The sequence below is a fragment of the Osmerus mordax genome, chromosome 2 (genome assembly GCF_038355195.1).
Source record: "Osmerus mordax isolate fOsmMor3 chromosome 2, fOsmMor3.pri, whole genome shotgun sequence".
Lineage (NCBI taxonomy): Eukaryota > Metazoa > Chordata > Actinopteri > Osmeriformes > Osmeridae > Osmerus > Osmerus mordax.
In genome coordinates this window covers 16,100,686-16,128,263 of record NC_090051.1, presented here as the reverse complement: position 1 = coordinate 16,128,263, position 27,578 = coordinate 16,100,686, and the positions used below count along the sequence as shown (strand labels likewise).

Sequence of the window (27,578 nt, the reverse complement as noted above, 5' to 3'; positions counted from 1 at the left end):
CAGCGGAAACATTTCAACCGCACATGGTCGTCAGCAATGATTTGACCCTGTTCTTGTGAACGACTGAGGGAACGGTATCTGATATTAGTTGTACGTCAGACAATGTTTGGCTCAGCTCCAGACACTGATCTCTATAATCTGGGTTATCCAGGGGCTGCTTACAGGATGTTGTACACTAATAGAGCACCAGAGGAAGACGGCACTTCCTGCCGTGACAGCCACAGGTGGTACCATGACCAGTGAGTCACTGCAGAGGAGGAGGGATCACTAGCTCTGGGTCATAGGGGACAAAAACAATGGGGACACCGTCCATGCTGGGTCTGCCATACGACATGTGCTAGCCGATGGAGAGCCCCAAAGAGAATTAAACCACACACACGTGCAACCACAACAAGGAGAAACGGCCTTCAAAATATTCAGGCCCGACTGCTTTTGCTTGCTGCAACATGGATGAGAGCAATCCACATCTGAAGCAGTTTCTCAGATCCTGAAAAGAAAAATACAGCATAATCACCCCTGCAAAACTGACGCATGCATAAAAAAACCTTGCTGACTAAAGTATCCAGAGAACCATCTGAAAGCATTCCCCCCCCCACACTCACACTAAATAGGCAAAAGCAGTTCTCTGTTCCAAGCATTTCTCAGGTGTTTGTGCGTGCCAACATGCTGCACATTATTGTTGAAGAACAAACCTTGCTCACCAAGATCGCATCAAATTGAGTGGAACTAATCGGATAATTCAGTTTCCCCCCCTCGTAGGCCCCTGGTAAATGCACAGAGTGATGAAAATGGAGCAAAACCCCCCGGGTGTTGGCTAACAGTCTTAACCTACAGACAATCGAGTGTGTGTCTTACAGTAGCCTCTGGGGGTAGCATGTGTGCGTGACTGGCTTGTCTTCTGAGGGGAACCCCTACCCCTACTCCAACCCCCCCTGCTCTTCCTCCTCAATGTCTCTTTTAGACAGGAGCACACACACACACACACACTTTATGCCACAGGATGTTGGAAACAGAAGGAGAAGTCAGGCCTGTTTTTAGCTCAGAGAGCTCCGGATGACTTTAATGCTTCCCTGTGTCTGCCCTCTCAGTCTGCTGCTCCCTGACTCAGCTTTCCTACCGCTGCCTACTCCATTCTACTGCTCCCTACCCCATCCTACCGCTGCCTACTCCATTCTACTGCTCCCTACCCCATCCTACCCAGTCACTGCTAACTACCTTCTGGTCCTGCCATCGAGGTGCAGTGTGTGTACAGCGCAGGCAATCAACCTTAAGGCGCTCTCCTCTTTGTATATTGTGAGACCAAGATGAAAACCAAAAACGTTTCTGTGGAAGGAAACACTTGAGTGTGAGCCCAACCAAGTCCACGTGTGGACATTACCATAGGAAGGATGGTCAGTTTAGAATGAACACACAGTAATTCTCCTGTACTGAGGATCATGAGGCTGCTTGTCACAATACAGTTCTCTTTCATTCCCGCAGAGCTTTAGAGAATGGTTACGCTTGTTTAAACTCAATTATATTGATACACAGCTTTTAACAGTGCAAACGGCATCAGATACAAATCTCAAAATGTCTAAACAATGAGTGCATAGTTCCAGGCACCATTGATCGCCATCCACACACACACACAAACACAGAGTGGGCACAGGCAAATGTCCCTCAGAGCAGCAAATCACTTGACATGTCTCCAAGGGTGCCCTGACCCTGTGGTGGCCTGGCATCTTTAGTCAAAACTAAGTCAGAGGGCCAGAAACGGGGTCCCACAGACTACAGACACTGCCATTGTGGCAGAGGGTGACTGGCAGGCCGACAGCGCCGGCCGGCCCCAGCCCGTGCCACCGAGGAGAGGCTGTTTACTCTGGCCCACATCAGGATATGAGGTGGGGTGGGATGGGGGGGGGGGGTATGGATCTGAAGGGTCACATGGCTGGGTGTACTGAGACATTTTGCAAAACGGCCGGTGCCAAAAGAAACGGAGCAGATGGAACCATTAGAGTTGAGAGGTTAGGATGGAGTACACCCGGTGCTTCTGTGGAAAGTGTGATGGAGGTGGGGGTGGGGGGGTGACAAGGTGTCGAGTAATCTACACCTGGGTGTCTGAGAGGGTGTACAGAGGTAAACACAGAAAGAGTGCACCTTTGGGCACATCCGCGGAGCTTTGAAAGCCAATTACTTGAGATGAATCAGTCCGACAGTTTGTTTTAACAGGACTGAGGGGACGTTTTACATCTCCACTGTATGGAGCCGCTCAAACACCATCACTGTCAAGGCCACAAGATTAAGCGTGTTCAAACCACATGTTCAGCTGCAGAGTAAAGTCATGGGAAGTAATGCTTAGGAATGTAAACAACGAGGAAACCAAGAAAAACATTGACTTTGTCGTAGTCAAGGGCAAAGTTCAGTCAGTGTAAATTGAGAAGCTACTTGAAAGGAAATGACATGCGCATTCATTTGCACATAAATAAAGCATCTGAATATAAACGTATCTACTTTACCTCAAATTTTGGAAGATGACAAGTATGGTGAATCAAGAAGACCACCATGTCTATATATATACATATAAAATATTAACACTAACCATAATATCTGAGGAGCTTCAAGTACATAACACCAGGATTCTTTGCGTAATGGGGTTTACAAGGAAGGAAAAGTTGGTGAAATCCATCTGGTCAATATGCCTGCATTCAGCTGTGCTACTTATTAACTTATTAAGCAATAACAATATTACACCACGATTCTTTTGTTCAGACCGAATAGGGAAGTACACTTCTAAAAAGACCGAGTTCCATCTCTGGTCACGATAGCACCGACTGACACAGGGTGGGTTCCAGCGATCAATGTGGTTCAATACAGTGTGGTGATTCAGTGCTATAGCCAAACTGAGACATGATGTTCAAACACCTTTCAGGAGCTGCTCCTCTCCCCACACCTCCTGCCAGTGAAACAGTCAAAGTCTGTTGAAAAGAACAAAGTAGTGGAAGTAGTAGGTAGTCGTAGAGCAAGGAAGGTAGGAATCATTTCGCAGCAGAGCCTGTCAGTTACAAAACCTTGCTCCAATCCACCAGACCCAAGCATGTGTTTGTGCGCCGTTACCATAGGGACTGAAGTATCATATTATGTTCTTAACAGACACGGGTGTGTGGAGGAGGCACACACTCGCCCACCCATAGCGAGGGCCTCCTCGTTCCTCTCTACCTTCACCAGGACACCGTCACGCCAGCACACAAGTGCTCCAGCGCGCTGCTCAGCCCACCTGGGTCAGAATGGCAGATTTTAGAGCCCACTAACAATTATTGTTCCGACAGCATGTTGTAAGTAGGACAAAGAACTGTTCATAATGTGGCTGATCGTGATTTCTTGGAGCCAAGGGGATGAGGAGAACTATAAAGAACTTCACTTGGATTTGATAAAGAATACCTTTTGCTCAATAAAAAATAAAGATATGTTTGTCAGAGAGGGTGGTGAAGAATATTTCAGGTAAACCTCCTTTCCAAGAAAAAACAGCATTCTGCCTGGCTAAAATGTTCTGTTCCAAGGTTTCCTGGAAAGTAAACAAATGAGTACAGTAAATAGATTTAAAAGAGACTCGAGGGCTGGGTTTTTTTAATACTTTGTATAGTCCCAGACTGCGTCCATAACAGATGCGCAAAACACATATCCGTCAGAACCACCCCCTTGATTGATCAGCATCATTATCACTGACTATGCAAACAAATGTGTACTTACTATAAAAGAGAGAGTCTAGAGTCCACAGCCTCATCACCATGGTAGCTACGTTACCATGGCGCATCACCATGACTTCAATACTGCTTCACACAGAGACAATTACAGTAGGCCTATTCGTTGTGTTGTGGGTCAATTTGACAATAGATGAAGGGGGGGGGGGGGGGGGGGTGATGGATTTCTTAGGCCACTCAGAAGATAATTACTGTGAAAAGTGTGTTGGGTGTGTTGGCCATATGTCCTGTCATTTGTTTTGCCATTTGGGGCTCCAGCTCAGCTTTATAGCAGGAGACCCGTCATGCTGTGAGGCTGGGGAGAGAGATTCACAGTGGCCATTAAGCCAGACATCTGGCCCACACCCTGGATAGAGACTAGCCTCCAAGCCTCCCCACATATATGCGAGATCTGGCGCCGAGAGACCAAGTCAAACAGGCACTCAACAGAACCAGCGTCCACACTGCGCGCACTAATGAAGCCTCTCTCCGTGCCCAAACTTAGAACGGGACTCCCAGACACTGACATGCCATGGCTGACGTCCACATCTTGTACCCACACACTGCTGATGCGCTCAAATTCCACCTTAAATAGAAACAACCTGCGAAAACAGCCCGCACGCCTCCCCTGCATGTAGGAGGAGATGGAGAGAAACCTGGGCGGTGCGCAGCGTAATGTTCATTATTCTCGTCCTGCTGCCTCCAAACAACTCCCACACTGATTCATGCTCGACCTACCTCTGTCCTGGAACACGGGATCACAGGCCCCTCTATGGGAGGCCTGTCCCATCATGCACCTGGTGTGTCAGCTCAAGCCTGTGAACACACTCTGGTTTCGACCAAGCCCCTCTCCCACAGATAGCGTGGGTCGCTTTTACAGCGTAACGAGACATTTAGCGCAAAAAAGGCACAGGCCAAACCTGGGAGCCACATCTACCACATCAGCCCATCTCGGCGGGTGCCAGCGTCGAGCTGACGCAAAACTGCAATCATATTAGGTTACGAGCTGGAGCAGCGGTGACCATGTCATTTTCAGATTGAGCCCAGAATCCGGGATAAGTCCTGATGAGCCTCTTAGCGGGCCTACGGGCCAGCTTCCTGAGTCTGAGCTGAGGAGAGACACCCACCAGGAGGCTGTGTTCCCACAGCGTGGACACCCCCCCATCAGGCTGGCCTATCTGCACAGTGAAACATGAGCGAGTCCCTCTGGAGCCTGACCTTGACAGCCTCCACTGTGCTAATAGGGCCCGTAACACCTCTAGCGAGGACTGAAAATTCACAAGGTTCCTGGAGCGAAGAGCTGGCCTTGTGCTCCTTTGATCTGTGTATGATTCAATCATCGCCAGATAGGATTTCCTTGACATAACCTAATGCCTATGAAATCCCTAGGGTCAGAAATGGTGTCCTGCCTGACTCTAAAAGCCTGTATTCCCCACAGTCCCCTAACCACACCACCCTCTCCCGGAAACCCAAAATGGCCATAATGCCTTTCAGCCGGGCCTTTGTGACCTATCGGTGAATCTTGAAGCCCTGGTGGCCAACCCCCACAATGCCCTGTGAGCACTGAGCGAGAGGGTCTGGAACAGTGGTCTGATTACCTCATTACACCCAGGCGGAACACAATCCCCCCACCAGGAGAAATCGAGCTGTCCACTTCACCACTGTTACCAGTTCAATCTTTGCAAGGGCTGGCTACCGGGCCAAACAAAAGACAGGCAACACCATCTGCACGGCCGCGACGGCGGCGAGACGGGCCATGATTATTTATCACCCCATGATGCCAAAGATGTGTTGAAGGGGGGGAAAACCCCTGCCGTTTAATAAGCAACGGCTCATCTGGGCAGACAGACCAACGCTGTCCTCTTCTGTCCACAGGGGGAGGGGATGGGTGTCTTCTGGTCTGTAGTCTGTGTCTAGTCAAGGCCTGGGCTGCATCACAGCCCCCCTGTAATGGGCTCTGATCACAATGGAACTCAATAAGAGCCCATTAGAGCAGCCAGTCGGGGCTGTGTGTGTGTGTGTGTGTGTGTGTGTGTGTGTGTGTGTGTGTGTGTGTGTGTGTGTGTGTGGGGGGGCAGCTGCAGTGCTACTCCCCACCCCCTCAGATCCCTGGTGATCAAAGAGCAGGTGTGGACACACACACACAAACAGGGAAATAGATTGTGGCAAGAATGTTGTAATACCATATTCACTCAGTAGCATAAATGGGTATGGTTACAGTCTGACTCACTATTCTAGCAATACTGTAAATAAGTAACCTTCTGATAGGCCAATAACCTCTCTTTTATCTAGACTGATCTACCCTGGGTGTTTAACAACTTTTCATAACCCCATCAGGTAACAGAAAGAAAAAAAAAGGAAGAAATACACCACTGCCCTTCATTATACTGTAAAATACACAATCAAACTGCTCTAAACCAGCTCCAGTAGTAATTTGTTTTAGCTCATAGAAGCCTGGTGTAACTATGCCTCTTGCGTTGTAAGGTGATGTCAGCGGGCTGGTCAGCAGAGCAGCCGTGCCACTGCAGGTTTTAGTCAAGCGGTTAAAGAAAACACTGTCTGCTGAATAGCCCATGCTGTGCTACTGCCAACTCCCAACATGCAGACCCACCATGGACCATGCCAGGGGATCCTACTAAGGGGTACGGTCGGGTTACAGGTGGGGGGTTGTGGTTGAGACGGAACATTATGTCTCATAAAGAAATTAAAATATACACTGATCTAATCTGTACTGATAAATCGATATCAAGAGTCCAAAGGGTTCGCTCTTTGAGTTGGTCTGTGTTATTACAGGTCAGGCCTGTGTTATTTGCATGTAGGTGTGTGAAAGCGGGTGTTTGTGCAGTATGCATTAAACATCTGGGAGTGAGAAGCCAGGCCTTAGCAGGCTGCTGTGTGTCCTAGGGGCAGCTCTGCATTGACAAGAAAAGTGAGCAAACTCATTCACAGGAGTCAATGATCTCACAACTCAGCTAGACTGCTGGCTCTTGAGACCTCGGCACAACAGTACCCTGCTCATCTACAGAGAAACCGTGTCCATGGCAGACATTCTAGATTCAAATCCTACACATTTAACGGCCATATTCTGAAGACACGTAGACAAATACCTTCACAGCAGTTTAATATGGCCACATCAGGCTCCTCCTATAAGCAGCTAGCCTAGGCATATTGAAGCTAATGATAGTGATGGCTTTGGCCTTGCATCCAGATAAGTCAAAGCATACATGCGGCCAAGTGTTCATAGTTGACGGGAAAGCTATTCTATCACCAGTAATTATGGCACAGCCTTATCTTGTCTGTAATCTTTGGAAACTCAGCCAAAACTGAACACTGCATAAACCAGGAAGCAAAACTCACAAATGTGTCTGTGCTCATGTTTTATTACCTCCAATGTGCCCTTTTTTTATTGACATGGAATATTAGAATGTTTATTTAGAGGTCATTTTGCAAAACTGACAAGTACTAAGTATTACTAGTCACTGTATGCAATTTCAAAAATGTATAATAATACTAACTAAAATGCCGGTAGAATCTGGGAAAGTTCTCTTCTGATCAGCTCTGGTCACAACACTGACCGTCTGTGTGACTCTGAAATGACCTGCCAAACCTCCTCTGTGGAAAGACTGATGCACCTATAGACGACTCCTCTACACTATACCACTGCCCTCTCCGCAAGACTGTCCTGTTCCTCCCAAGATGAAAGGAGCAAGGTCAACTTGGTAAAATGGCACGTCAGAAGACTTCAAATGACGTGTGCGCTCACCCAAACTCTTATTGTTAATGTAAACCTAACTCGGACAGTGACTCATCATTGTTTGGAGTAAAAACAGAGCTTCACAGACTAAGGTTTCAGTGCAACAACAGAGCCAGGCCGCCTAGCTAAGCCAAGCTGTGGTTTTGGCCTGGTGTGGGCTGTCCTTTGCTACTGGTTAGAGGGTGTTCAAGTCTCTAATGAAGTATGGGGAAGGGAAGGGAGGGAGGTGCGCAGCCCCACAGGACCCCCCAGTGTTACATTAATTAAAGGCCAACCCTGATCCCCTTTAGGCAGACCAGATCAGACCCACACAATGACCACAGCCTCTAGGGGAATCAGACCATGAGGATGGTGAACTGGGAGGCCATTCATGTTATGGAAATGCTTATTTTTTATTTTTTTCCAACAAGTCAAACGACATAAATGAGTAGGGTTTAGGTTGTAGTTAAATTAATTCTATTTCTTTCCTAAATGGTCATCCTTCCATATCCTAAAGAATCAAGATCATTCTTAAGATGGAGACTAGATGAGCCCTCCTACAGAAGAAAACACAGCTACGGTTGATGATCAACTCTCTCTTTTGGATTTAACTCCTGCTCATGTTTCAGATTTGCATGCACGCTGTGTTCATGTTAAAACACCATCGTGGCCTTGGGTAGCGGGCGAAAGGAAAACGAGGCATCCGCAGGGCTGTATGTACTGAAGATCTTGCCAAGTTAAGTAAATGTGGATCTGCATGAGCGACCTTTGAAAGCCCAGTTTGATCGGTTATGTGGAGGTGTGGCTTATTCACCTAAACTCTGTCCTTAGGACACGTTCCGCCCAGGGTGCTGAACTTCTTGACGCATGAAGACTGGCAGCAGTGTTGACTTTAGTCATTTGTGGATCTGATAAAGGTTGTGGGGTTAAAGGAAATTAACATCACATCCAATGCTTGCTTCCAGTATCTCCGGTGACTCAAATTGTTCAGCACCAAGTGCAAAGTCTTACTAAAAAAGCTATATTGATATATTACATCTAGATGATTGCCGTTTTATCACACTGCTTGCATAACAAAGGAAGAGCTACATGGGACTACATTGACTGCTCTGATACATATATTAAAATGTCTGTTTTCAGTTACAGTAGCATCCTTAGCTGCCTCTGTAACTGGAGGGGTTCAAGTAACAGTTATGTCCTGTACCCGTACTTCTCTACTGACCCAATCTGCCATATTGGCCATTTATGAAGATGCACCTGTGCTTGTTTATGTATTAGACAAGCACAAGCTGGGTTCAGGGTGACAAACATCCCTAGTGATAACTTGGTGACAGGTTTCATGTTACAGAGGGCAGGGTCAGCACACAAACGCAGGTCCAGATTGGTGCAACATGAGGATGAAGATCCATTTTTTAACCATTCCAGCCTTGACAAACACTTTGGGAACACTGAGGGCCCCTCCAATTATAGGACGCTTAATTGCCTTGCCTGACAATCACTAGCAGAGTGTACTGTATTCCTTTTAGCTGGTTTACATCATAGTTTTGTCTTTGACAACATCTGTTCACTTGTAAACTGTGACTTACCCAAACTGTTTAAAATATGCCCCGGGGATGACAAGCAACATGTCTACAAGCCATTACTCTGTCATGTTTTGATCCATCTCTTAAGTATGGCCCTGTCGGAGACACTGATCATGGTATTTCGTGTGACCTCTGCCCTAGGCTGAAAAGGATAACCATCTAAACCTCTTTCCTTAAGGTCTGTCCCACTCCCCAGTCCTGTCTGAGAGGATTTATGAGAGAGGCTGACTCGCAACAAACTAGACAGTTTGGTTCAAGGGGATAACCTTAGGCACAGAACTGTTTAGTGTTGATTCATGGGCATGAGCATTCACCAACACCATTGGAACACAACAGGTGATGCAACCGTGAACAGTCCCAAGAAATAGGCTCCTGCAGTCAGCATTGTTTGCTAAGGAAACAATGTGTTGACTGTTAAGTGTGCTCACAGTTCAATAAGTAGGCTACTTCCAGGGTTATTGTCTCATGCTACTGGAATGTGCCAGAATTGAGCCTTGTGAGTCCTAAAAGTTCAGGTCCTGTGCCATCACCCTCTCCATGTTCAAGGGATCGGTCACTGGGCAGTAATAATCCAAACAGCTGCCCTGGATCGGCCACTGGTCTGAGCACCGGCCTCATCGTGGCTCCAGATCAGAGGAGAGAGGCCTGGGATTCTGACATCAGCCATCAGCTTTACAACCGGAGAGATTTGCTCACTTGAGTGCTCTAAAAACAACACCAGTGGGAGACATTGAGGAGGGGGAGAACGATGTAAATGTAAAAATAAAAAAAAATAAAAAGAGAGAGATAGGATGACACTAAGCAGAACAGCTTTAGCATCGGGAGACGGAGAAAAACATCCTCATTTTAAGCCTGCCAAAAGAAACAGCTGGACACATGTGTCATGTTGGACTGTTCTGCTGACTCACTGCATACTAAAAAGAGACATAACGAAATAAGATAAACAAAGGATGAGGAACAAGAGATAGATAAAGAGAGAGAGATAGAGATAAAGTGAGACAGATAAAGAGAGAGAGAGATATAATTTGACAAAAGTGGGGTGGGGGGAGGCAATGTGGAGTTTTCCAGCTCCCGTGTAAATACAGGCCGTCTCTTTTGTCAGTGTGGAGTGTGTCAGTACAGAGGCGTGAGAGGGGGTGCGGGGGTCTGTCTCAGAGGGGGAGCGAGTGTGTGCTGCTGCCCGGGGATACGGCAGGCTAATTGACGAGCACTGGTCTTTGTTTTACTCCTTCAGCCCAAAAGAGAGGCAGGCTTAACATTGGATGAACAGATGGCCACCCGCTGGAGAGTGGCACGGGGGCCTCAATAGACCCCCCACGACCCAACTGTCCCCACAACATGTTCTTGTGTTGGCCTATTCCTCCACTTTGGCTATAAATCTCCTCGTGAAGTCTAAGCATTACACCAACCTTGTGAACCGCTGAAAATGAATAATATTGATGACAAGCTTACATTTGCCATGTTCTTTGGGACTCAGTCCAAGTACAGCCACTCAGACAACTCTCCGTCTTTGTGCATTGTGTCTTACGTGCCCTAAAATATTTAATATTGTGTGCGTGTGTGTGCGTGTCTAGCCAGTATCTTTGGAGTGAATGTGATGAGCAGTGCTGTTCACTTGTGTGTGTTTGTGTGTGTGTGTGTGTCTGACACTTGCCTGAAAGACCTTTGAAATACAGGGGACCTTTGTTACTGATACCCTCAATAAGGACAGAAAGCATGCTGCAGCCTACACAGCAGCATGCCTGGGCTTCTCAGCACAGTGGTGTGGAGGTGGAGGCCGGTCAGGTGGCCCAGCCAGGACTTACATGTGTGGGCTGAGCTCGTAGAAGTTCCTGTTGCGGTACTCCTCCACCTTCTCTGGCGTGAAGATGGGCAGCGACCTGTATGGGTTCATGGAGATCACCACACTGCCAATGTACGTCTGCAGAGAAAATGGGAGGAGGGAGATCAAGAGAGAGGGAGAGGCAACAGAAAAGTTGACATTATGTTATAATCTAAATAATACTGTGGAAACCTAAAAACAGGATAAAGTCTGAAATGATCCAACATTTAAAATACCTGTCCTGATTCTATCTATCTATCTATCTATCTATCTATCTATCTATCTATCTATCTGGGCTGAGGTGGGTCCATTTGGGCTTCCCTCAGCTCCAGCTGGGAATTCCTGATGCATTCCTCAGGCATGCAAAGCCTGGAGGGAACATCAGGAGACAAACTCAAAACACAAAAGAACAATGTGTGGAATCCTGGACGGCATCAGCGGCATACCATCAGCTCACTCAGAATTGTGAACAAGCAGTTGGGGTCACCAGAGTGAGTTACATGTACGGTGATGTTGTCGCCAGCAAATAATGACAAACTGTCATCGCTGCAACAGCCAGTGCAATCTCCATTGGGAAAACTGCGTATTCCTTAATAATATTTACATTTAGGCACTCGTGGAAGTAAAAGAACTAAGAAGGACAACGTAGACTGACTACTTCGTTGGCAGCTTCAACTACTTCTGTACAGCAGAGAAATGACCACAATCTGTCATTTACAAACGTTAAGTATTCATCACTCAAACAGAAAACGCCAACTCGGAACTGCTGAACCTCTTCAATGTCTCTCCAGTTTAATGGCTGTTGCGTAACCCACTCAAACAAGAGAGGACCGGAGACCGCTTCGTGCCAACACGACAGCCCACGGGCCTATTGTTAAGCTGAACACGGGAGGCAGGAGCAGGACTTTGCGATGCCGCCAACAGAGAGACAAATGGGGTGGGCGTTCTAAAAACAAAACGGTGGAGCTGTGGGGACTGCTTCTACATGGCCATCAGTGATGTGTGTGAAGCCATTAAGGTTGGGGGGGGGGGGGGGGGGGGCCTCCTCCCTAGTCTGCACAGGAAAGGCGCCCACTCTAAGACCCTCCGACCTACTATGTGGATGAACCGCCCTGACCCCTCGAATACCTCTGATAATGATGGCTACAATGGGGCTGGAGGAGGATACAGTAGAGATCCTTATCTAGGCTGAAGGATGAGGGCCCGGTTAGTGTAAACATCATAGTCATATAAAGGGGCTGGCCTTGGGGCGTTTTATAGAAGGGGTTTTCCATTCATCCCAACAATAGGAAGAACTTTTTCAGCCATTACGTTTAAATGTGTAAAGATGAAGAACGAGTAGGCTAGGCGCAATCATAAGGCCCAGAACTGTTTCAAAGCTGTAGCATTTTATGTGTTGGATGAAAGTATGGAAGAAATGAGTAAATTACAAACTGGAGGGACCTCCTTGCTAGGTAATTACTAGCTGCAAAGGAAAAGAAAAACACTTCCTTGTCCCAACCATCACGATCCAGACAGTTTAGCCTCAAAGCACTACTATCAGATCCAGTTTACAATGATCTGTTAAAAGGAGATTCAGACAACAGTTAATGTGAAGCCTCCATTGACATGCATATTTTACCGATTCTGATTTGCTTATTTTACTAAGGCAAATTACATCAGCGGGATTTTCCATATGTAATCTGATATAGGATTCCCAGTAGAACTAATTTATGGAAACTGGTGTCATATGACACACTAAGGAGCAGAATATATAGGGGAACAAAGCTCAGGAGGGCCTCACACCATAACAATAAGGCAAAAGGGACAACCAGTGGTTATTGGGTGAGTGCAGTATAAATGCTTCCATGGTGCAGCCACCGTAATGTGGCTGTTCAGAAGTTGGATCGATGCCGACCCAAAAATGATGATTACAAAAAAATGATTACAGACACAGATCAGCCCTATGGCCTACGCCATTGCAACCATAGGAACTAGGCTGTTTCTCCATTGTGCTGATGCTATAGAGATAAATAGCTGGTCCAACTTCAATTCATTGTATTTGTGCAAGGTTCTTGGTCCTACTTCTGTAGTAGGTGGGCCACCACAACACACCACGTTCTGAATAAACAGTCTGCGACAGAGAAATTTGAGGGCATCAGACATCAAAACAACATGCTTTGACCCACAGGAAGTCAACTGAACTCCATTAAAATATCAAGAGTCCCAGAGAACCAATCACATACAAGTGTGGTGACATCATTCCCTGGGCTCTGGGCCTGTCCTAGTCAGCAATGAGGAGCCAGAGAGCCATAATCATAGAAGCTGACGTCTAGAGAAGCCTAGCCACAGAGCGGAGGAACAAGCAGTCAGGAGAGCCACCAGAGCTTATAGCCCAGAGCCAAAGCCCTGATCCAGGCTCTCTGTTCAGCCACCCTCCCCCTCTCTCTGGAGAGAAGCATCCAGCCCGCCACAGTCCAGCCCACCGCCTTCTCCTCGCCCTCCAGCTCAGAAAGTTCTGCTTCATTTAAGACATCATCCACATTCCTCAATGACGTGATTTATCGATCGTCTGAGCTTTGTGGTTACTAGATATAGTGCCTCTGTTTTTAAGGCCAGGACAAAAATAAATGAGTTAAGGGACAAAAAGGGTTTGGACAAGGGAAGTGCAGCCATCGGCGTACTTCAGAAGGGTATTGGGTGTAAACATGGGGATAGGCACCCATAAATATACTGAACTGAAAGAGACAAACAAATACATTCAACGGTGGCCACAGTAACAGCAGAGGGACTTACGTAGATCTCATTGTGGTCAAAGCGGTTCCTCAGGTTCTCAATGAAGGATTCTTCGCTAAGGGGCTCCAGCAGGACCATGTCGCCCACCCCTATCATGTTATCGAGAAGTGACGTCTTTACCTCCATCTTGGAATGAGTCCTCCCCTGGTAAAAGAGAACAAACAAACATATTAGGCCACATTAGACACTAAGCTTTGAGGGAAGGGAACCAGATGACCAGTTCATTCTGTTCTGGTCAGTGCAGGCAAGTTTTCATAGCATGTAAGTGCTGTGTAGAGGCAGGAGTACATTAAGCCTGATGGCCAAGAGTTCTGAACACCCAATAACAAACAGTTCTAAACATAGCCAGCACAAATAAACTCTAGGGGGAAATGTTTGTACAGCAGAAGTTTGGGCTGCTTCGCAGTGAAATAGTGATTGGCCCTTGCCTGTTCAAATATCGTTTTGAACACCATGGACTTGAGAGATTCCGTTGTGAATTATGTAATGGAAGAATCTCACACTCAACCTTCAATTGTCGACATGGATTTGGCCCTGCTCTGCTTTTTGTCAACTATTACCTAAAAAAGTGACAAGGATTTGAATGAAACCTAAGGAAACAAATAACCCCAACCACCTTTGCTAGCTGCTTGTGCATCGGGGTGGATATTTGGAAGAAAAAAAGAAAGAAGGAAAAAGAGATCTAGAGCAGAATACAGGAGACAATTACACTGCTGGGGGTTGCATTTTACCCCCACCCCTGTTCCCCATCTCCTGTGGCCGATAATCCCAGAGCGCACTGGAGATAAAGAGAGGCCTAGGGCACATTCAAGGCCTTGATACAGGGCTTTGCTGTACCCCAAAGCCTGTGTCTGCTGTTGTAACAGAGGGGCCGGGGCTGAGGCTATGCGTTCATACCCCATTGTTCATGGTCCTCCCTGAACAACCAGCATCCTTTAGATCAGCAGTAATAAACACTGCCAAAGAGCCACTGCGTGCATCTTATATGGAAATAAAGCCCAGCTAACATCGCTCTACGGATCACATTTGACACTAGCCACAAGCTACACTATTCGACATGGTCAAGCAAACCAGCCCTATTTAAGATGTATTCTGACAACACAAGGGCTAGGCATGCTGTATTTGAAGTCTGTATTTAGCCATTTGAGAGGTCAAATAGCATGGACCTAGATGCTGCAAGTTAATGTGAGGGATTACACGATTGGATCAGCAGGGAGCCTGCTTTCTGAAGGGATAGGCGAAGGGGGATGGGGCCATGGGCAGGAGGGTGTTTAGACCAGGGGTTCTACATTTACATTTACATTTATTCATTTAGCAGACGCTTTTATCCAAAGCGACTTCCAAGAGAGAGCTTTACAAAGTGCATAGGTCACTGATCATAACAACAAGATAGCCAAAAAACATCGCGAGTAGCCAAAACATGAAGCACACATTGTGAACAACCAAAGTAAGTGCCAAAGGGAAGAACCATAAGAGCATGTAGTTAAACAAGTCACAACCAAACAACATGAACAGCTATAAGTGCAAGTGTACCTGTGGGAAAAAGCAAGCAACAGTAATAAAACAATATATCACAGCGAGAACCAAAAATTTTAATCAGTTACCACTAACCACAAGAGCAACAAGTCTCTAAGCAAGAGTCATTGTGATCCTTGAGGAAACTAACATCGGGTCAAGCGAACCGTTCCTAAGTACCGTTGTACTCCCGGAACAAGTGCGTCTTGAGCCTTTTCTTGAAGGTGGAGAGACAGTCAGTGTCTCTGATGGAGGTGGGGAGTTGATTCCACCACTGGGGGGCCAGACAGGAGAAGAGCTTGTGTTGGGACCGGGCGGTCTTGAGCGGTGGGACCACCAGGCGGTTGTCTGAAGAAGACCGTAGGTGGCGGGTGGGGGTGTAAGGCTGCAGGAGAGACTTGATGTAGACGGGTGCAGTCCCGTTCACTGCTCGGAAGGTCAATACCAGGGTCTTGAATCTGATACGGGCCATGATAGGTAGCCAGTGGAGAGAGATGAGGAGCGGGGTAACATGGGAGCGTCTGGGTAGATTGTAGACCAGGCGGGCCGCCGCGTTCTGAATCCTCTGAAGAGGGCGGGTTGCACATGCTGGGAGACCAGCGAGCAGAGAGTTGCAATAGTCCAACTTGGAGAGGACGAGTGCTTGGACTAGCAGCTGGGTGGAGTGCTCAGACAGGTATCTCCTGATCTTCCGGATGTTGTAGAGGGTGAATCTACACGACCGGGAGACCGCAGCAATGTGGGCCGTGAGGGAGAGCTCGTCGTCCATGGTAACCCCAAGGTTCCTGGCAGAGGATGAAGGGGTCACCGTCGCAGATCCCAGGGTGATTGAGAGATCGTGGGAGATGGAGGGTTCTAGCTGGGGGATGGGCACTGTCATTGATACGACTGGCCCAGACAGTCCACAGCTGGGCTGTTACAAGGTGCTGGGCAGCGCATGGAGTCCTTGTTATTGTAATCCCAGATTACCACTGCATGCAGATGAGTCACTTCATCTTAATATAGAGCAACATGGCTTCAGTTGACTAAAACAAAACTGAACTCTTGAACATTGAAGAAAACATCTGCTACCCAGTTGAACCTACTAGTATGACATTGTAAATATAAATATCTTATTCCATCTTCATGATGTTATTATTAGCCTAGATCATTGCTACAAAAAGTCAAACTAAATTCTGCAGCTATGACAGTTTATGACAAAAAGGCTAGTTTGGCTTTGCTAGACTCTCAGTAATCAGCTTGCGTACTTTCCAGCACATGTTTTTACAAGGCCTAGTTGGCCCAGATATGCAGTATCATCTCCAAGATGGAAGCCTGGAATGTTGAGGCGATGAAAAGCTCAATTCATTGTGATGGACCTCTATAAATAATTCTGCAAAGGTGCCGACAGAAGAGGTTCCAACATTTAGCAAAGAAAAGCTCCACTTGCTCCAAAAAATGCAATGCCCCATGGAGGGGAAACAAAGTTTAATTTGCCTCAGTGCATAGCAACAGCGTGGGTCCTGTCAGAAATGGGACCTGAGTCTTCCTCCTGACTTTTGTTTCCCTGAAGGGGTACAGTGTTATATGAACCCATAAAGAGCTCTGGCTCTTGGTTATTCACGAGCTAAATGTTCCAAACCCACTCAGCCCACCCCTTCTCTCTCAACCATTCAGCATTAAGGGGAAGGGGGAAACGAAGAAAAAAGGGGGGGAAAGGCAATTTAAGTCAATGTGTCACCTTTTGAAGGTCCACCGAAGCTGGGTAGATTATAACAGAAGCAGATAGACCAACCTCACTGTCCAGGTGGAGCCTCTCAGGGTAATTGGAAAAAAAGGAAGGGGGGGAATTAATAAATGTAAAGCAGGAGGATAACCAACAAAGATCACACAACCCGTTTTACCGGGCAGGGGCTTATAGACTGTCTCCAGCTGCAGGGGGAAATAGATTAGCATAAACCAAATAAACCACACCTGTGCATAGTTGTATTAGGCTACAGCAGCAGATCGATTAAAAAATCCTGCCAACCCCAACAATCCAGGATAACTGAAGCGACAAGGGACCAGTCAGCCGAACATTGGCTGTCGAGTTAGCGCTGAAGGAGAGATGTGGATAGCTCCAGAAGTTTCCGACACTCTGCATAGCCAGAGCTTTGAGGGCTGGAGATCCTGAAGAACCAGCCTTTGAATACACTTTGGGAGGAACACGCTCATCCAGATTGTTAGGATCTTAATCTTGACCATCCGACAGGGTGATACAGTGTAATTGTTCTTCTTCCCCCTCTAGGGAGAAGTGGTTCTGCGTCTGGTTGGACAGCTCCCCAGCTGGTAGCCTAGTACCCCAGATTCAGAGTGTGGTGCCAGCAGTGCCAGGCCGGCAGCAGTGATGTAACCACATTAAAGAGAGTGCCTCTCCGCCTGCCTGTCATATCGAATCCAGCTCAGGAGGGAGGAGCTGACAACTGTGGATGAACTGCATGTAGGATTAACATGACATGGAAACTGGCATCAGGGAAGAGAGAGCGAGTGTTCAAAAAGTCACCAAAATATGACCGAAAAGCCATTGTACAGAATTGTATTGTTCCAAACTGGTGAAATGAAATATCCTACATGTCTATTCTTACCAGTAATCCAGGGCAAATTCTCAAAATGTGTATAGGTCTACAGCTCTTTATTGACTAGATTTTGTTTAAGTAGGCTTGATGTCATTCGTGCATTAGTAAATCCTTGCTTAGTTGCCATACTCAGTCATAATGCATTACAAGGCAATTCAATACATGAGTATACAAAAGTTTAAAATATGCAATCCTAATCCCAATGACTAACATACACATTTTAGAAACTGTCCAACAAATGAAACATTTCACCATGAGAAGAGTCTACATTACAGACGAACCGGGACTTGAACACAGAGTTTACACACCATGTCACCTTGCCTGTGGAGCTGTAGCTGGTTCTCCTCCAGGGTTTGACATTGCCCCAGATTTCCAGCCAGAGCAGCACAAATAATATATAATTTAAGTTTTTTGGACTGGGGCCATTTGTGATTTTCCACTTGGATTTGAAGTGTGAAAAAGACCCCCCTCCCCTCCCCCTTTTCCATAAAATCTTGGGAACACACCTCTTTTGCACCAAACGGACCATGACATCCCCAACATCTCACCAACTAGTCTCGAAAAGCAACTTGGTGAGGAAAACAAACTACTGCGGCTGCAGTAAAGCATTCAGGTTTGGGTTCAAAAGAGCAATTTGACAAAAAGCCCATACTATTGTTTGTGAACTATGGATCTCAAACAGCATAAGCATGGATATAATACCAATATAATTGGTATCCTATAAGGACCTAGAGTCCTTATAGGATCATGACATTGCCTGTCTTAAACACAATTATATTAGTGTAGATCCAAAAAAGAACTTTAATTGACTGAAAATCCCAAGAGATGGGCCAGTGAGGTTGCACAGTGCTGAGTAACATCACAGCTTGTTGGCAATACGAGAGATTAAAGCTCTTAAAGAGGCAGCAACATGGAGCTGTGCATGGTAATCTAGCATGCAGGGAAACAGTAGAGGGATGGTTCGATGGCACTCGGAGGTGGAGCTGAACAGCCATGCCTCAGTGAGCTTGCCATATATATTAATGTTGCTTTCGCACCAAATCCTGGGCCTCAGTCACACTGCAGATGTTTTCATATGAAACAGATGGATATCACAATGGCGCATCAGTTTACTGAAGTGTTTTCCCTCCCAGAAGAACCCCTGTATAACCCTTGACAAGAGAAAGATCACATACAGCAGGCACATTCTCCCCTACTGTACTGCACATGTAGCGAGCTCTAAAATACTGAGATGTTGTAATCCAGTCTGACTATGAACCCAGGTATTCAGGAACTCCAATCATGATCAGGAGTTATGCTATCTAAACTACACCTATTAAAAAACATGTTGAAAGCTTGAACATCCTGATGGCCAACATGACAAATTGCATGACAAAGAGCAGAGGTCTGATATAATAAACCAACATAACTTTAGATAACAAAGAGTCAAAGGTGCAAATTATCATTGACTAACAAACACTGTGTTGATAGATATGGACTCTAAATAAATATCAACCACTATTTTAGAAGAGTTATGGAGTACGCTGCGTGAAGACTGAAGGCTACTTCCTAATAGTGTCATGGTCAGCTACTCAGCCAAAGCTCAAAAGGACAGGGGCTTTACGAGGACATTGCCCTCAACCATAGTCTTCGAAAACACTAAGGAGCATTCTGGTTTTGCTAATATTTCCCCTCACATTCTTTGAGAGAGGATTTGTAAAAAAAAACTGGACTAGGGCCTTATACATTTGAATTATGAATCTAATCGAATCAATAGATGGTGTTTAGTTGTCACTGGACCCATTGCCCACTGGCAGTCAACTACATCGGGGTCACAAGCGAGGACGGACAGAACCATGTTTAGGCTCAAAAACAACAACATCAAGGCCTTGGGTTGCAGATGGCTTTTGCAACCAAAGGATGGAATGTCAATATGATCCAAAAACATGTACAGGTAGCCTATCGCAATACATCTGAGACTTTACACTGAGCTGCATTTCAACCCTCAATGTAATCTCCTTATCACAGAAAACAAAAGTTGCACCTGATTCAGTAGTAAGCGTGACTTCATTGTGTAAACCTAACCCTGATAAAACCTTTTTAGATCCTTGTCTGTTGACAAGGAACATTTTCCATGTTCCCAATGTCAATGTCAAACTGAGTGCCTGTCTTGGGTCCTGAGAGGAGATCCTATGGGCAGGAGAAGTCATTACAACGGGACAAATTAAATACATATTTTGAAAAGTTTGCACCAAGCCAACTGGACTGCATGCATGTAGCTGATCTTCCCATTGCTTACAACTTCTGGATGTCTGTCCCACTTCATAGCATTTTTTTGTTGGTAACATAGGCCTATACTCACTCAAAAGTGCTTCATAAATGAAAGAAAAAGGTATTCAATTATTAAACAAGACTAAGTAGGTTCACTATCTGTTACAGTATTTATGTTCTTCGTAAGAAATAGACTCATCTATCGATCAGAAAACATGTAAACAATTTAGCTTCTGCTATGTTTTGCTGCTCTTTTCTCATTTAAGATGCCTTAAATGCTGTTAGAGCATGTCAATTATGTGTATTGTGTCCACCGGTCACTTCGCAGATGTTCGCAATCAACGACTTGGACATAGCCTACTTAATGAACTTTGTAAATTTGCCCTAGATTTAGATGAGGACGATATAGTAAAATAAAAGCGTAGCTTACCCCCAACCCCCACACACTTATCTTAAATGTCCTCAATTAGTTGGGCTACGAATTACTGTGAAACAGTTGAATGACAGCTACGCTATAAAGTAACAAAGACAAACGACTGGACTGCACGCCAAAACCTGAACAATGAAGAGCAGGATGAGTTGAGCGGACTATGGTTTCTGAAACTAACAAAGTATGTCCACAAAGTGACTTCAAATCAAACTAGCTATACAGTAACACTGACAAAGACTGAACAACCTCACAATTAACCTGAACGCGTTACATGTAGTCTGAGCCTTGTACTTACCTTTGGCTTTTTTTTTTTTGCAGTAATGTGGCCTTTGCCAAATCCACGTTGAAAGATATTGCAGCCAAGTGTCCCGGGATGGCCCTTTAGATGAAAATCTACTTGAATTCAAACTCTTCCCCGTTTTTTGTTATATAAATCCGCGGTGAATGAGCCTGGACGCGTCTTCTCATCCGCGGCTCTCTGGAGTTTGAATGAAACAGTGGTGGACACCAACTAGTGTGTGCACAGAGGCAGGGAGTGGCTGAACTAGCGTAACAATGTGCTCGTCGCGTCCCACATGTAGACAACACACAGTGCACCCGCTGGGCGAGATGGGTTACTTGCAAGTTTTCCAAGTGGCATGGCTGATCGTTTAGCGACGAACAAGTGGTGGAACAATCGCTCCATCTTGTGTGGATTTGGGGGAATGGCAGCAAACGAACTGGTTTTAAAGTGCTGCAGAAATTATTATCCACCTATGCAGTTATAGGCAGTAATCATCATTTAATATTAGCTCTAGCCTATATTGAATTCTGAAAATGTATTTATATTCATGCATTCGATTATGAGTACATTTATTGTCTTTGTAACATTTTAAATATTTTTAGTGATGAGAAAATATCTATTCCCTGAACAGCTCAATAATAAAATAAATAACTATTTAGTGATCAAATAGTGACAAAATAAGGTGCCAACCCAGATCCATCCATTTCAATGGCTCTGTGCCAACCGTGCAGTTGCTATGCAACCACACAAGCGGAATCTTTCCGGATGTACGTAGCCAGAAAAATGGCGGACATCAGAGGCACAAGAGGAGTGCAAGCGCCAGTGTTAGGGAATGTTTCTGTGCATTCTGTAATGACATTGTGCATTTTTATTCTCACAATAAGAACAGCGTTGGCTGAATTTAAAAACGAAGATGTGTTCCGTGCAGGGAACTCTGTCACGTTATCGACCGCAGCAGCAGCACGAGATCTACGGTATGTTGATTGCTCATATGACTGCAACTAGAAAAGCGTGCTCCACAATCTAACCTAAATGTTTTCCTGACTGTTTACTTATTTTCCGCCTCTAAGCTACATATGATATGGGATATATTGGCATGTGCTGCCTATTTATGATGTCTATTTATTTGAGTCGACAAGCTACTAGGTAGTATGATACTGTATTTGTTTTGTATGAGAAGCCATGGGTAGTCAGTTTATACAACTAGCTACTGACACATTCACCTTCTTGAGTTCATAGTCTGTTACCCAACCAACAGGTACCTGCTATATGATGTGAATCCCCCAGAAGGCTTTAACCTCCGCCGGGATGTGTATATCCGCATGGCGTCCCTCGTGAAAACCCTGGGAAGGCAGGGGGACTGGGTGCTGGTGCTACCTCCCTGGGGTCGCCTCTACCACTGGCAAAGCCCCGACATCCACCAGGTCCGCATCCCCTGGGGCGAGTTCTTCAGCATCACAAGCCTGCAGGCCAACGTGCCTGTCATAGAGTATGAGGAGTTCATTGCTGGTGAGGCACCCATCGTGGCACTGCTGGTCTTAAACGTTTTAATCTATTCACCAGTGTTACTTACATTTCCCTCAGCATTAACTGTGACTAAAATTGTGCAGTATGATCCACAGTGTCCATGTCTCTATGTTAATGATCTCTCTGTTTCTGCTCTAGAGTCTGGAGGCCCATTTATTGATCAAGTCCTTGTGCTGCAGAACTATGCTGAAGGCTGGACAGATGGAAAGTGGGAGGAGAAAGTGGATGAGCGGCCATGCATTGATCGTTTAATGTACTCGAAAGACAAGCAGGGCTATTACAGGTACAGTTTTGTGCTGTTAAGACTTGTCGAGGCATATAGCTGCTGTGGATACACACAAGTATGTTTATAAATTATGAAGCGATAGCCAGATACGATTATCTGGCTATGCATTGCTACCATTAGCATGCTTTGTTCCACTATTCAAAGAATGATCTTAAACCCAGTTCTTTCATCATATTCCTTCTCCCTTAGAGGATGGTACTGGGGATATGAAGAAACACGAGGTCTGAATGTCACCTGTTTGTCAGCTCAGGGCCATGCATCTATTCTGGCCCCACTCCTCCATGACAACTTCACAGCAATGTGAGTGGTACTCTGGGGGTGGGTCTTCAGAGGTCAACTTTACTTGCTAGCCAGATATCTTTTAAACCTCAAACCAATCAATGTTTTACTTAGTTTCATACTTCTATGAACGCTGAACATCGGTCTTTCTAATCAATGCAGGTCAGTTATGCTGGATAGAGCAGAGACTGTTCTGCATGACCACTATGCTGGAAAGGATTACTGGGATGCAAGTATAATTATTTATTCATCTACTATACAGTCGTGGCCAAAAGTATTGGGAGTGACAAGGTTCATGTTGTGATTCAACACCACAACAACTGGTTGTTGTGGTGTTGTAACTGTACATGATCTATGTCTCTTTCACACACAAAAAATAAAGATGGAAGATACAGACACAAATCTCAACTAAAACTTCAGCTTTATATTCTTCAAAATATGATTCAGCGATTTCTTTTTACAGTGTGTTTTGTTTTATAGTATTTGTATTTACACAGTAGAGTGTTGCTCAGGCCGCATATTTCTGTCTGATTCAGAGAGAGTTGTAACCGAGTCTGAACTGAATCCAACAGGCATTGTTTTTTATGTCAGAGCTCAACACGGTTAATTTAAGATGAATACATTTGTTGTGTTACCCTTTGATGCAATTGTTGTCATGGTTACAGCTTGCCTGGTAACAATATATTTTCACTAAAAATAGGTTGAATCACCATCCCACATTTCTTCATTTTTATCCTAACCTGGCCTGACACGCTGCATTCCAACTGGTCTTGTCAGCCAACCTGGCCTGACACAGTGGAATAAAATATATGATAGTGAATTCCTGAATATTCTCCAAACCTTAGCTGTACTATAAGTATGACAAATTTAAATTATCCTGTATATTCCAAATTAATTTGGTCAAAATACATTTTCAAAGTGAATAATTAAGACTTAAGCAACCATGGCCGAAAAAGCGTTGATGGAATGTGCGTCTTGTCTTTGATTTTTTCAGACTCGCCGGAGCATGGTTTTTGCAAAACACCTGAGACTAATAGGGGATGAATTTAGAGCAAAGTACTTGAATTCAACTGATCAAACAGACCAAACTGTGTATAATGAGGACTGGACTCGAATGATGGTAAGTGAACACATCCTGATATAATTCTTGAACCTGTAGAAAAGCCATTCTTGCATGCACACATAGTTTTCTAATGGTCGGCAATTAGCAGGTTTAAGACTAGTTTAGTTTGTTTTTCCTCCCCGACTCCTCCCACCCTGGACACTCCCTGTTTCAGTCACTCCCCTCCGGCAGAAGGCTGCGGTCCATCAGGACCAATACCTCACGCCACAAAAACAGTTTCTTCCCTTCCGCTGTTGGCCTCTTCAACAAGGCCAAGGGACCACACTGACTCTAATGACTTCTTGCTTAAAACACACTGCTTTTTGCACTGCATTACAACATGGTATCTTGTACATTTGTATTTTTTGTAATATTTGTATTTTTATATTGTAATTGGCAACTTATATTTTATTTTATTGTATATTTAATTATATTCTAATCCCACTTAGTACTGCTAGTTTATGTACCCTTAGTATAGTTAGTCCACATATTTAAATTTTAGGTATATGTTTATTGTATGCACCTTCCTGCCAAAGCAAATTCCTTGTCTGTGCAAACTTTCATGGCGAATAAATCCCATTCTGATTCTGATTTTCTTTCCCAGGCTAAGATGGGTTCTGCTAGAGGTGGGCCATACCTTGGGGTGCACCTCCGCAGGAAGGACTTCATCTGGGGTCACAGAGAGGATGTGCCCAGTCTCAAAGGAGCTGTCAAGAATATTAATATCTTGATGAAGAAGCACAAACTTGACAGAGTCTTTGTTGCCACGGACGCAGATGAGGAAGGTAAATGTGTTCAATATGATTCAAGGGACCACACATGCTTGCCCATTTGCTTTGAATCTTATCAAGGTATAAGAATAGGCAAGCTGGGGCAAATCACTCTATTAACTGTTTTGAAATCATTTGATTCTCAAGAAATAAGAGATAATTCTATGATTTGATGAAGATATAGTTAACCTTTTAATAAACAGAACATTGAAGGACCATATATACTGTAGCCACATACAGGATCACTTAGTTGTACATATTTTGCATGTTGAATGGTTTGTCACTTTCCCACGTTCAACTTCTTATTGGTATCTCTGCTCCACATATGCAGATGCAGTTCTATGTATATGTGTGACGTCTTGCATTTCTGCTTGTGTGTCAGAGCTGGAAGAGCTGACGAGGATGCTGCCAGAGATGGTGCGCTTTGAGCCTACCTGGGAGGACCTGGAGCTGCTTAAGGACGGAGGAGTGGCCATCATCGACCAATGGATCTGTGCACATGCCAGGTATGGACAACCATAGATATATATCTGTGGACAACACCTTGTAAAACATGTTTAATTAGTGTCACACCCATTTATACAATTGGAGTACTGTCATTCAAACCATGCATTAACCCACAGTTAAACTTGGAACTTTGCGTTAAACACTGATGTGTATACACTGCTATCTAGAGGCGGGATATCGTCACTTTGCCATAACATAATCGAAATGCATTGTGAGCGATGTAATTTATGGTCAAAGCAGCGTAGACTTATTTCAATACACCATCTGTGCCCCGGTCCTTGAGTTTGACACATGTGGCCTAGTAGATATGATGTGTAAAAGTGTGAGCCAATCTCTGTGGTAGATTAAGGTGGAAAGAATTCAAACTGCAAAATCTAGTTATCAAAATCAGAATCACAATGGGATTTATTCGCCATGAAAGTTTGCACAGACAAGGAATTTGCTTTGGCAGGACTGTGCATACAATAAACATATAGGGACCTAAAATTTAAATATGTGGACTATCTATACTAAGGGTACATAAACTAGCAGTACTAAGTGGGATTAGAATATAATTAAATATACAATAAAATAAAATATAAGTTGCCGTAAATTACAATATAAAAATACAAATATTAAAAAAAATACAAATGTACAAGATACAATTTTGTAATGCAGTGAAAAAAGCAGTGTGTTTTAAGCAGGAAGTCATTAGAGTCAGTGTGGTCCCTTGGCCTTGTTGAAGAGGCCAACAGCGGGATGTGATCCCCGAGGTGTTGCATAAGTGCACCAGTACATTCCTACGCTGTTTTAGAATGATTCTTCCCTTTGTTATGCACACTTTTCCTTATTCCTTGATCTCCAGAATTTCCTTCTTTTTTTTTTTTACTTGCAGGTTTTTCATCGGAACTTCTGTATCCACCTTCTCCTTCCGTATCCATGAGGAGAGAGAGATTCTGGGCTTTGACCCTAAAACCACCTACAACCGCTTTTGTGGGGACAATGAGACACACTGTGAACAGCCCACACACTGGAAGATAGTATATTGATGGAAAATGTGACCCATGACATGTCTTTGTTTGAAAGTGCCAAAACCTGTATTCAAATTGACATTTTGATATGTTTCAGAAAGTTTTTTATTGCAGTTATAGAATATTTTGGGATAATTTTAATTGTTTTAAAATGTTTTGTGAAATCAGGCATACATTGACTAGTATTAAGGCTTACCTCGAGAAGGGAAGACTGGGTGTAAATCAGACTCAGATTTTAAAGTTCAAACTTGGACAGCCATTTCCATATTTTATTGTGTTGCATGCGTTATCTATTTTCTCTTCATATTGAATAGTGTCATTCACTTAACGATTATTTACAGTCTGTAATGAAAGGGTTGCAAACTGTCATAAAGGGATTATTATATGTATGTTTACACAATGTCCTTTACACCTAACCACACTTGCACTACTCGGGTGTGGCTCTCTTACAAAAACAATTATATAGTATTGAACAATCTGCTAGATCGATCCAGTATTTTGTCATTCTTCATGTTGATTAGATGTGATTATAATTAATTGTCTATCTAAACATTTATATTTTTGGTAAACATTTAATTTCAATGGATGTTGAAAACTTTGTGTAAGTGTGTTTCAATAGAGGTTATTCATTATCATTACAACATGGATTCACAATTGTGTGGTGTCCCTGAGAGTGTGCTCAACAGACTTATTTTTATATGACTAAATAACATAACTTATCTGCAATTTGTTAGAAACACATTGAATAGGTACACTAATTTAGTGATATTTTTAAATGTATATGATGTTACAGCTTTCCCACCACAAATACTTGAATTGATGTCTGTGGGCAGTCTGAAAACATAAAACACAAGTACTGTGAGAGTGCAATATAATGTGGAAACTTGTGTGGATTACTTTTTGGTGACTAAAAGGAAGCCATAATTGACATGGCACCGTTATCACCTTTCAGGATGTCCAAGAGACAAAAATGCAAATATAATGTTTTACAGAAAATTACAATAAAATACAAATCTGTTTTGTTTCATGTTTCAACACCGGTATTTATTGTATTAATGGCTAGACATCTCCCTGACTGTAAACACAGAGTGGTGTGTTGTGGTTTGACCTTAAATCACAGTAGGCCTATTCCAGAAACCCGATCGTCACAGTTTTGTAAAGGACAGCAGTGTCCACCACTCGTTGGCCTACACAAGTTTCCCCTTTCTAATATCTATTTCTATCTTCCATGTTTTCACTTGATAGCACCATGATCATGAGAACGTACCTATTCTTGCGTGGGCACATACTCTCTGGAGTTTGTTTTGTTTTTCTCACAATGCACATGGATCAAATTTCGTCGAATTCAACTTTGCTCTTGTCCAAAGCTCTGTAGATCGTTTTACCTTTACCTGGC

The 27,578-nt window shown here is 44.4% G+C and overlaps 2 protein-coding genes across 8 annotated transcripts in view; one reads left to right on the top strand and one right to left on the bottom strand.

Annotated features, from left to right (window-relative positions):
- myo1b (myosin IB) overlaps window positions 1–20,868 on the bottom strand; it is a 53,266-nt gene extending 32,398 nt beyond the window's left edge. For 4 of the 7 annotated variants that reach the window (XM_067250660.1, XM_067250668.1, XM_067250676.1 and 1 more), the window contains exons 1-3: window positions 20,714–20,868; window positions 13,630–13,773; window positions 10,838–10,953 (exon numbers count right to left, since the gene is read on the bottom strand). In XM_067250660.1, coding sequence (XP_067106761.1) covers window positions 10,838–10,953; window positions 13,630–13,755 — 242 coding nt within the window. In that variant the 5' untranslated portion in view covers window positions 13,756–13,773; window positions 20,714–20,868. Of the gene's footprint in view, window positions 1–10,837; window positions 10,954–13,629; window positions 13,774–20,709 lie in introns of all 7 variants that reach the window. The other 3 variants (XM_067250695.1, XM_067250702.1, XM_067250710.1) reach the window with 1 other exon arrangement.
- Window positions 20,869–21,484: 616 nt separating this feature from the next.
- pofut2 (protein O-fucosyltransferase 2) lies at window positions 21,485–27,184 on the top strand. Its single transcript, XM_067258215.1, has 9 exons — window positions 21,485–21,675; window positions 21,960–22,210; window positions 22,367–22,511; window positions 22,704–22,814; window positions 22,956–23,022; window positions 23,788–23,913; window positions 24,500–24,680; window positions 25,048–25,171; window positions 26,047–27,184. The coding sequence occupies exons 1-9, from the start codon at window positions 21,485–21,487 to the stop codon at window positions 26,198–26,200; spliced, it is 1,350 nt and encodes a 449-aa protein (XP_067114316.1). The 3' UTR covers window positions 26,201–27,184.
- The last annotated feature ends 394 nt before the right edge of the window (window positions 27,185–27,578 follow it).

Coding starts and splice junctions, on each gene's coding strand:
- pofut2 (XM_067258215.1), top strand. CDS start 21,485: ATGGCGGACATCAGAGGCACAAGAGGAGTGCAAGCGCCAGTGTTAGGG. Junction 22,211..22,366: donor GTATGAGGAGTTCATTGCTG/GTGAGGCACCCA, acceptor TTTCTGCTCTAG/AGTCTGGAGGCCCATTTATT. Junction 24,681..25,047: donor CACGGACGCAGATGAGGAAG/GTAAATGTGTTC, acceptor CTTGTGTGTCAG/AGCTGGAAGAGCTGACGAGG.